This window comes from Ochotona curzoniae, unplaced genomic scaffold, assembly GCF_017591425.1.
Source record: "Ochotona curzoniae isolate NIBS_2020 unplaced genomic scaffold, NIBS_Ocur_1.0 scaffold_4506, whole genome shotgun sequence".
Lineage (NCBI taxonomy): Eukaryota > Metazoa > Chordata > Mammalia > Lagomorpha > Ochotonidae > Ochotona > Ochotona curzoniae.
In genome coordinates, this window is record NW_024467119.1 from 21174272 (window position 1) to 21185463 (window position 11192).

At 49.5% G+C, this 11192-nt stretch overlaps 2 protein-coding genes across 2 annotated transcripts; one reads left to right on the forward strand and one right to left on the reverse strand.

The window, feature by feature from the left end:
• The first annotated feature begins 4814 nt into the window (after positions 1 to 4814).
• On the forward strand, positions 4815 to 5666 carry LOC121147327 (telomere length and silencing protein 1 homolog). The gene has a single exon (XM_040967147.1). The coding sequence runs from the start codon at positions 4815 to 4817 to the stop codon at positions 5664 to 5666; it is 852 nt and encodes a 283-aa protein (XP_040823081.1).
• Positions 5667 to 9838: 4172 nt separating this feature from the next.
• Positions 9839 to 10866, reverse strand: LOC121147373 (protein FAM50A-like). Its single transcript, XM_040967207.1, has one exon. The coding sequence runs from the start codon at positions 10864 to 10866 to the stop codon at positions 9871 to 9873; it is 996 nt and encodes a 331-aa protein (XP_040823141.1). The 3' UTR covers positions 9839 to 9870.
• Positions 10867 to 11192: the final 326 nt, after the last annotated feature.

Here is an 11192-nt window from a genome sequence, read left to right on the forward strand (position 1 = left end):
CAGCGGCGAGCTCTGGGGTTTTTATGATATGAAATTGCTGCTTAGGGACACCCATAAATAAGACCAGCGTTAGCGTAGGTGAGACACGAATTTCTGGTGATTCCCAGCAACAGGGACATGAAACCTTCATGCAAGTGTGGGACTGAGACTTGAAGGTCTGGACTAAGCAAACCTTAGCCCACAAGCATGATTGGAACACAGGGTGGAGCTCAGGACATGCCCAGCTAGGTTATGGCTCCAACTGGTCCACATTAAGCAGAGTTGAGCCACGGTGTCTAAGGCAGGGGTCGCGACAGGTGGCTGCGGTCGGGTCTGGATATAGTTGTCATCTCCCTTTGCACAAGTGTGGACTGGAATAAGACATACTGGGCCTTGCCAGACCCCAACACATTCTGGTGCTTTGGAGGACCAGGATAGATGTGGGACAGACTAGGCTAGGTCTCAACGCCAACTGAGCCATATATGAGCTATATGAGGGTGTGTACAAGCCATGGCTGGGCTGAAACATCCTACAGCAAGAACCAGAACAAGATGAAGGCCAGTTAGGAAAGGCCACTGTTCCTGCTAGGACAGGAGGTGAACTGGCACATGGACCCACTGGTATGCAAGAAACCAGGCACTTGGAGGGGTTCTGATGGAGGAGCCCGGGCAACTCCTCTGGCAGAACACAGACCCTGCAGGTCAGCGCAAGAAACATGGAAGGTAACAGCTAAGAGGTCATGGAAAGTGTCCCACTGGCATGCATTTGGCATGGGTCAGGGGCAGACCAGGCTGAATCTGTTCATGTCATCCACTAGTAAATCTGAACGCCAGAACAGAGTATGGGTTGAACCAGGTCCAGTCGTGACAAAAGCAATACACAATTTGGAATGCCAAGGTGAGTTAGCCTTAGCCGGATGCAGCCGCAGTGCCCAACCAGCACACGTGAGAATCAGGAATGGAGAAGACAGAGCTGGCAGGGGAATAAGGGGTGGTTCCCTAGCTGAACAGCTATTTCCACTGAGGAGCATGAGCTGGGTAGGGGGTAGACCAGACCAGGCAGGGACACAGCACCTGCGCACCTCATGTGGACCAGATCGGGTGAAAACCAGGCTGGGCTGACTATTCCCACTGGTGCAATCTACAATCAGAGTGGGTGAGGGTTGTTGGGGCTTGGTCGTAGCATCAGCTGACGGAAGCTGGTACAGGGGGCTAGTCATGTTGAGTTGAATCACAGGGCCAACTGGAGAGCGCACAACCTGGGAGTGGGAGCGACCTGGGAGGGAAATAGTGGGCTCCTCCCCCTTGGGTCATCACCTTGCACGGGAGGGCATGGGAACTAGGACAGGGGCTGGGGTGGCTAGACAGACACCCAACAACATCCATTAGGGCTGGTAGGATGAGATGGTTGGATGGAAGTAGGTTGTAACACCTGTTGGCAAGTATGTGAGAAGGGAATGTGGAACAGACTGGACTCGTCTGCCATACATACTGGCAAGCCAGGGTAGGGGGTGGGCCCGGTTGGGGTTACTGTGGGCCGCCCTGACTGGGCTGCAGCTCCTACTGGTTTTTGTGAGGGCCGAGTGTGTCCAGGGTGGAACCAGGCTGGACTGTAACACCCATTGGTTCCAGTGGAGGACATGGATGGAAACAGAACCGACCCAGCAACTGCAACCACCAGCTGATCGGGGCGATGGACTGTGCTGGGTCCTATGCTTGCTAGAACACACAGGAATCTGGACTGGGAATACCTCAAAATTTCTTTGAGGATCTCCCCAGTCGAGACACCAGACTTAAGAGTCCTAACCAAGAAAAGACAGAACAAGTCAATCAACAACCTCAGCTATCTGTTGGCAGCAAAATACTGGGCAAATGGAGACTCTAAAAGGGACTGTGTCAATCAATGGATTCTTCAACAACCACATCGTGCTTAGAGTGGCGAGACTGGCAGCGATCCATGAATGGTGAACTATTGGAACCACTTGATTGAGTATCTCAGAGCATGCCCCACATCTGGAACTTAGGGTGGGTGGGAAACCGGGTGGGGCTTCTCCCTCTATTTCCCCCTTTACCTCAGATACATGAAGGAAGCAGTAAGGCAGTGATGGTCTTGCCCACTTCCCTGTAGCCCTTGAACCTTTTTTACCCTAATTAAATATGTAAAGATTGTCAAAATTAAAAAAAAGAAAAATCATAAATGCAAATGAGGAAATGCAAAACCACTCACCTGTCTTGATCAGTTTATGTTACATATGTATATTGAAATATTGCACTGAAATTATTAAGTGCCCAATAGTATACATTAAACAAAAAGTAAAAGGCTTTTTTTAAAACAAAATTCAATAACTTTAGAAGATCCCCAGATATATATTCAGATAACATTCAGGAAACACATTGAAAGTGTGATTTATGGATGAGCCCCTCACATGTGCCTTAATGAACATGTATGTTCACTCTTGTATTTTGCATAGATTTCCTTTAAAAATTGTTTTTCATGTTCCTTCTATACATTTTTATTATTAATCTAATTAACAAACCACTCAATAAACTTGAGTAAATATTTTACACAGCTATAAACAGTTCATACTTTACGGAGCACTTACTCATATTGAGATCTTTTCTGGCTCTCCATAATGGAAAGTAGGGCTTTTCCCCAGTTCACATGTTAATTTGCCTTTGTATATCAGTGACTCTTGCAAATGATCTAAAATTACATGTCAGTGGATGAGTGACGTTTATTCCCAAGATCAACAAAATGGGAAATGTGAGAATCCAAGTAACTCCCATGCCTTCCCATACCTCACCAAGTTCCATCGCCTATTTGGGCCTCCTCTTTTTCCCCATTTTCTTTTTGGAAAAGTCTGCTCTCAGTCATTGTGCTTATCTTTCCTATCCTTTATAGCACTTTCCTCCATCACTAACATAGCATCTCTCTGTCTCTCCATTATACCAATGACCCCTTGTCCACAAGAAGTCTCTCTATTTTGCGTATTCTGAACTCATTAGCAATAATGATGGCCTGGCATGCAGTAACAGTCCAATAATTGTTTGTGGAATAAATACATGAATGAATAATGCCTTGTAGCTGTTTCATTTTTTGTCATTTACATATTTTAAGAATGAACACTTCATACGTTTGTCCTATTTACTTTGTTGGACTGCAATCTTCCTATACACTGAGGCTGATTTTGTTTTTGTTTTTGTTTTTTTCATCTTCCTCACAGTGTTGCAAGCAGTTAGCAAGCAACTCTCATGCAAAATGAAAAGCATCTTGCAATATGTAATGTTTTTGAACATTTGGGAAACATTTCTTTTTTGCTGTATTACCTGGAACACATGACCAGGAGACAGAATCCCCAACCACAGGTTTTCAGCTACCACCCCACATGAGAGCCAGCTGGCAAGCTTGGATTAATCGATAATTATCATTGAAATTCGAATTACATGACATTGAGATGTCCCATCATGAAAATTTAATAAAATGACAGCATATACAGAATTCCAATTTAAATTCCACTGAACGTATGCTGTGGCACTGGGAATTCGTATACATTATGAGAAAACAGAATCAGCACGAATTCACTCTCACCCTGAGCTTAAGATGACTCACACTAGTGTCTCATCTGCTGTGTACTTTAAGTGCCAATGGCAAACAGGAGGGCTGCTCAGCTGGCACTGCAAGAGCCTGCACACAAGGAGCTCTTTCAGAAGGATGGACAGTGTGGAACCAGCAAGAAGTCCTGACGCTCCCAGGAAGTGGTAGCCGCATGGAGGCCTGGAGGAGAAAGAGAAGGAAATGATGTTCTGGGCGGAGGTTGGGCAGCTGGGTTGCCTTCAGGAAGCGTTGTGGTTTAAGGTCCTCGCCTTGAACGTGCCAGGATCACATATGGGCACCAGTTATAATACCGACAGCTCCACTTCCCATCCAGCTCCCTGCCCGTGGCCTGGGAAAGCATTCAAGGATGGCCCAGAGAATTCATACCCTACACCCACGTGGGAGATCCGGAGAGAAGTTTCTGTCTCCTGGCTTCAGATCGGCACAGCATTGGCCATTGTGGTCACTGGGGAGTGAATCATTGGACAGAAGATCTTCCTTTCTGTCTCTGCTCTCTGTACATCTGCCTTTCCAATAAAAATAAGTAAATCTTAAAAAAAAAAAAAAAGAAAAGAAAATGGAAGAATTCCTCTCCACCCCCAACTCTCTTTCTCTTGCTCTGTATCTCCCTCTCTCTCAAATAGGGTTGAGGTTCTATGAAGCAGAATTCCAGGATACTTAAGGAAATCATCTGATTTGTTCTGAAGTACAGACAGTTTGTGACCCAATTACCATCCAATTTCACCAAGTTCCTTTGAAAGCTTCAGTGCTCCTTGTTCTGAGATTGACATTACCAAAGTGGACAAGGGGCCACTATGCCTTCAGATTAGTGGCATGAATGCGTCAGCAGAAGACGCTATTTAGCAGTGGTCTAGAAATGAAAATGGATAAAGCAAGCAGCATTTAATTTCCTATCATTGCCTGAACATACAGTCAAGTCACCCCTGATCCCTGCCAGTTAACCTGGTGGGCAGGACCTAGAACTTATCTGCCCAATGGCTTAACTTCCAACCCTGATAGGAACCAGGACCTCTGTCAGGATTGTTCCTTCAAGAGGATTAGGCGTGCCTTTTAGCCAATCACAGTGTCCTTATTGGGTGAAGGGACTATCTGAAAACGCCCTGCTACCCTCCCTTTCAATCAGCCTTTATAAATGTTGAACTTTGAATAGACAGGACATTCCTCACCAGTTAGGCTCTGGTGGTTCCTCGACGGAAGAACACCATCCCCGGCCACCAGCATGACTTTCCGCCGGCGTCGAGTTGACTCGGAGTCGGATGAAGAAGAGCAGGACTCAGAGGAGGTTTGGTTGAAACTTGAGGAGACCCGAGAGGTGCAGAATTTGAGGAAGAGGCCCAAGGGCGTGAGTGCTGCTGCTCTGCTGGTGGGAGAGAAGGTGCAAGAGGAGAACACACTGGTGGATGACCCCTTCAAGATGAAGACCAGCAGAATGGTGGACATGAAGAAGCTGAAGGAAAGGGGCAAGGAGATCAGCGAGGAGGAAGACCAGTACCTGGGCACGTCATTCTTGGCAGAGACCAACCGCAGGGACGAGGATGCCGACATGATGAAGTACATAGAGACAGAGCTCAAGAAGCGGAAGGGCATCGTGGAGCACGAGGACCAGAAGGTGAAGGTCAAGAACGCCGAGGACTTCCTCTATGAGCTGCCCAAGAACATCCGTGTGGCCTCGGCCAAGAGGACCGAGGAGATGCTGTCCAACCAGATGCTCAGCGGCATCCCCGAGGTGGACCTGGGCATTGACGTTAAGATCAAGAACATCATCTCCACGGAGGACGCCAAGGCTCGCCTGCTGGCTGAGCAGCAGAACAAGAAAAAGGACAGTGAGATGTCCTTTGTGCCCACCAACTTGGCAGTCAACTACGTGCAGCACAACCGCTTTTATCACGAGGAGCTCAATGCTCCCATCCGGAGAAACAAGGAGGAGTCCAAAGCCCGGCCCTTGAGAGTGGGGGACACAGACAAGCTGGAGCCTGAGCGCTCCCCTCCTAACCGCAAGCGTCCTGCCAACGAGAAGGCCAGGGATGACTACCACTATGAAAAGTTCAAGAAGAAGCACAGACGGTACTGAGCTGGGCGGAAGGGGCCCCTATGGCACCCCACCCGGGACAGGAGCCTCTTCCCAAACACAGACATGGCTGGCTGACCTGGGGCAGGCAGGCGGGAAGCCCTCAATCTATCAACTTTTGGAATAAACCAATGTTTGGTTTGCCTGTTTTAGGGACAAACTGCATTATTAAATCTTGTTTGTTTGTAAATAAACAACTTGATCAATCATTTCTTAAAGGCCTCACTTTCAGACACCACTTTAAACACACCAAGCATTACGTTATTAGTGATTAACCAAGAAGTTTAGGATTTAAATGGCTTGGTAATGTTCTAGGCTGTGATTAGGAATTTGGGGGTTTCTATGTCACAGCAACACTGGCTCAGGGCATTCACTGGCTCACAAATGGCTGAACACAATGTTGGCTTCATGTGAGGCTAGAACAAGAAGCAGTTTCACCTAGAAGCCCTAGAAGCATTTCCAATCAGCTTTAATACTGAGGATTTCTATGAGGAACCCCAAAACTGTGCTATGCATGGCAAATTCAACGCTGGTGGTGTTTTGGTTCTTGAGGTTTTCTTCCCAAAGCTCTCTGGAAACAAAGTTGGTCTGTTCTAGCATTGTCTGCCTGGATTTCATCAACATGCATGCACAGATCACATACAGCACCAGTTGTTAGTTCATGGATGTCTATGTAGACATATAAAGGACAGCCTACAAATAGGCATGTCTATAACTCAGAATGCCAGATGTAGAGGCAGTTAAGGAAGTCGATACACAAGCCTGACATGGGTACATTTGCAGGATGGTGTAGGAATGACTCCAACCAGCATCTGAACTCCTTCTGAGACTCATGAACATAGTAGGATCCATCAGCCTTCCAACCCACAGTACATTCAGATTTAAACAAATAATTCAGTTAATTTCATCACACCCTGTCTTGAATGGGAATAATTTCTTTTCTTTTTTTTTTCCTTATAGTTTCCTTCATGTTTAAAGGGGAGTATTAAGGGAGAAGGCCCACCCAATTTCCCACCCTCCCCAGGTCCCGGATGTAGGGTATGCTCTGAGGTTCTTGCTCAGGTGGTTTTGATATTGCAACAGTTATGATTTGCTGCCAATCTTGACACTCCAAGCACTGTGAGGTCTTTGAAGAATCCACTGGTTGACATAGTCCATCATAGAGTCTCTGTTTGACCCGTATTTCGCTGCCAAGATATAGCTAAGATGGTTGGTTGATCTGTTCTGTCTTCTCTCTTTTCTTGGTTAGGGTTCTGAGTCCAGCATTTTGATTGGGGAGATCTCCAGAGAAACTTTGGCTGAGGTGTTCTCAAACCAGATTCTGGTATGTGCTAGCAAGTACAGGGCCTGGCACCGTCCATCGCCCTCATCAGCTGGTGGTTGCAATTGCTGGGTTGGTTCTGTTTTCACTCCCGACTTCCACTGGAACCAATGGGTGTTGCAGTCCAGCCTGGTTCTGACCAGCACATACTTGCTCCACGCATAAACCAGTGGGAGCTGCAGCCTAGTTGGAACGGCCCGCAATAACCCCTACCAGGCCTGCCCCCTACCCTGGTTTGCCAGTATGTGTAGCAGTAATCCAGTCTGTCCCACACCCCTTTCCACCCCAGCGGCTGTCCTAGTTTTATGCCCTCCCGTGGAAGTAGTAACCCAAGAGGGAGGAGCCCTGGAGGGGAGGGGGAAATCCCAGTGTCTATAAAACTGTGTCACATAATGCAATGCAATCAAAAAAAAATTTTTTTAAAAATAGAGGGAGGAGCCCACTATTTCCCTCCCAGGTCACTCCCACTCCCAGATTATCCACTCTCCAGATAGTCCTGTGGTTTGACTTGACAGAACTAGCCCCTAGTGCCAGCTTCTTGCAGCTGATGCTATGGCTATGGCCAAACAACCCTCACCCACTCTAATTTTGTTTGCACCAGTAGGAATAATCAGCTCAGCCTGGCTTTTCCCTGATCTAGTCCACCTGAGGCTCACAGGTGTTGTAGCCCTGCCTAGTCTGGTCTGCCCCCATCCCAGCTCATGCTCTCCAGCAGGAGTAGCTGTCCAGCAAAGGAACCACCCCTTATTCCCCTGCCGGCTCTGACCCCTTATTCTCATGCTTGCTAGTTGGGCACTGTGGTCATTTCCATTACAGGCAACCTCACCTTGGCATTCCGTATTGTGCACTAGTCTTTGTTGTGACTGAACCAGGCTCAACCCACACAGTTCTGGTGCTTGGATTTACCAGTGGATGACGTGGACAGCTTCAGCCTGATCTTCCCCCGACCCCTGCCAATTGTATGCCAGTGGGAAACTTTCCATGGCCTGTTCTGGGCTGTTTCCTATCATGTTTCCTGTGGTTACCTGCCGGGTCTGTGTCCTGCCAGAGGAGTTGCCCAGGCTCCTCCATCAGAACCTCTCCCAATGCCAGGTTTCATGCTTACCAGTGGGTCGACGAACCAGCCCTACTCAGTTCACCTCCTGCCCTGGCAGGAACAATGGCTTTCTTTTCCTGACTGGCCTTCGACCCAAGCTGTTTCTTGTTGGATGTTTCAGTCCAGCCATGGCTCGTCTATACCCACATATGGCTCACACATGTCTCAGTAGGCGTTTGAGACCTTGCCTAGTCCATCCCACATCTATCCCGGTCCTCCAGGACACCAGAGGGTGTTGGGGTCTGGTCCGGCTCGGTGCATTTGATCGCAGTCCACACTTGTGCCAAGGGAGACTACAACCGTTTCCCGGCCAGAACACAGCCCCCACTCCAGGTCGCACGCCCCTTGGTGGGAACCTCAACCCAGCTAGGGTTGTCCCCTTGGCTCCCTAACCAGGCCTGTTTCCAGCCACAGATCACTTGCATGCCAGTGGTTGCTCTGACTCAGCTTGGCACAGCCCCTCACCTGTCCTGACCTCTGCCTTAGACCCTGTGGCTAGTGTTCCTGGCTCACGCCGACTAGTAGGTACAAGAGCCTAGCTCGGCATGACCTGTGCTCTGTCCTGGTCTCCAGTTTTGCTTGTGGGCTAAGGTTTGCTCAGTCCTGCCTGATCTACAATGTTCCATTACCAATTGACATATTTGCCAGCTGTTGGAGCTACTTTTCCCAGCTTGTCCGACCCCCAGGTCTGGACCACATATTCACCAGCGAGAGCGATGACTCGCCAGGGGAGTTTCCCATGTTCCTCCACTTAATCTACTCCCAGACTCAATTCTCATACATGCCATTGGGTTTAGGCCAGTGCCTGGCGCAGTCTGGCCTACCATTGGACCTTGTATGAGCTGGTGAATGTTGCAGTCCGGTCCACCCCACACCCTAATCAGGATGCACATTTGGGTGCTGCTGCCCTGACCAGTCCAGGCTATTGGGGGTTCCTTTACCTGTGATTGATGGCAGGCTCCTTAGTCACACCTAGCTTAGTCCATCACCACCCCAACTCTTGAGTTAACCAGTGGGGCTAGAATTTCCACAGGATGTAGCCCACACATCCCTCACAAAATTTACCCCTGGTTATGGTTCTTAAGTGCTAGTTAATGTAATGGCTTGCTTAATGTGACCTTTCTCCTGATCCATCATCATCACAGGTAACATGATATAATTATACAGGACAAGCCCAAAGCCATAACTTTTGCATGGACTGGTATTTGGTGGTCGGCATTGTTCAGTGATTATAAGTTTTACAAAGAGTTACTGCCAATGGGAGTCTTTACGAATGCTTCACGTCCTAGTAGCACAATGGGTTCAAACTGGAGCTAACTAAGCAGCGACTCAAACAAACAAAACCCCAGAGCTTCCCTGGCCGGGCGGTCAGCAGGCAGAGCCTGGCACCAAATGACGCACTGGCCGCCCGGGGACAGCTCACCACGTGCACATGGTGGCTGTCGTCTGGGATCCAGTCATGAGACGCCCCATCCTGAGACCCACCAGCAGCCGGGAGGCTGCTGGAAGTTTAAATTCCCAGGTCCAAGGTCACGCCTTTCCTAAATCCCCTTCCCAAATGCCCAATGAAGGTGGTGGGTGGGTCCTGGACCTGCCCAGTCATGGAGACCTCCCCCATCAGTGTACTGATTTCATAAGTTAGTTCTCAGCCATTTATTTTTCCTTGATGGGTAATGTGTTTATTGAAACAGGAAAAGGAAGGGGAATTAGGGCAGGGGGTGTCTGGAGTTGTGAAGATGCAGGAGTGGTCGTCGGTGGCCTGGGCCAGCTGAAGCCACACAGCTCCTCCCTCAGCGGATCGTGTACTTGTCCCACTTCTTCTCTGGGTCGTAGGGCTCCCAGCGGCTGGCAGGGAAGATGTGCTTGTTCCTCTCGTACCAACTCCTCAGCACCACCTTGCCAGCATGCGACTCGTCCTTCTCCACGGTGGCATCACTGAGCAGTCGCACATCATCGTGCACGTCGAAGTTAAAGAGCGGCCCACTCTTTCCTCGGGCCTTGGTGACAATGAAATGATAGAAGGTGTGATGATGGGGGATGATCAGATCCTCCTTGATGAACATGAGCTGCTCCACGCCAGCCGACCTGAGCTCACGGAAGTCCTTCCTCAGGATCTCCAGTGCCTTCTGCAGGAACTGCTGCGTCGTGTTGCCCTTCTTGATCCTGACCGTGCGCCGGTGCCCAGAGCCATCCCAATAGCTGAAAGTGATTTCAATCTCCTCACTCTTGATCTTTCCCTGCTTGGCTTCCCACTCCTGCCGCAACTCTTCCCGCAGCCGGTTCTCCTGCTCCTCACGCTCTCGGTCAGGCAAAAAGCTCGTGTCCACATCTGGATTCTTCCCTAACTTCCTCCTCTTTGTGGTGAGCTGTTCCATTTCCAGCTCCTCCTCATGTACGGCTCCCTCCTCTTCCTCCAGGGTGAAGGACAGACCAGAGATCTTGCGCTTGGCCTCCTCCTTGCGCTCCTTCTCCCGCAGCTTCTCCAGTTTCAGCTGTAGCTGCTTGGGCTGCTCCTTCTTGGCCAGCTGCTTCTCTCGTTCCTTCACTAGGGCTTCCTGCTTGGCCTTCATGTCATTCAGGGTCACGAGACCCACAGTGCTGGACTGGAGTTCTGCCTCCACGGCATCGTAGTGTGTAGAGAACTTCTTGTCGACGCTGGATTGTATTCTGTTCTCTGCTGCTATCCGCTGCTTCAACTCTTCCATTTGCGTGCGCTGCTTCTCTCGCTTCTTCATCAGGTGCAAGGCACGGGCTGCCTCGCTCGCGGCGCCCTTGTACTGAGCCATGGCTGCGGCAGTGACAGGAGCCCGGCCCAGTCTCAGCGGCGGTGGCTGGAGAGTTCCTGCTGACCACGGGTGATGGCTCCCTTGCCGCTGCGTCCACCGTGCAGCAGCAACAGCAGCCGCTCTCGCTACCACTACCTCTGGCGCCAACAACAGCAGCAGCAGGGGCTGGACTACAGATACAGGCGTGTGAGTTGCTTGGTTGAATGCAAATTGGACCTCATTTGCATATAATCGCAGGAGTGGGAAAGCCAGGTCACGTGGTAGATCAATGTTCAGTTGTCAAACTCTGGATACGGATGTCCACAGTTGCTGGACCTTGGGGCTGA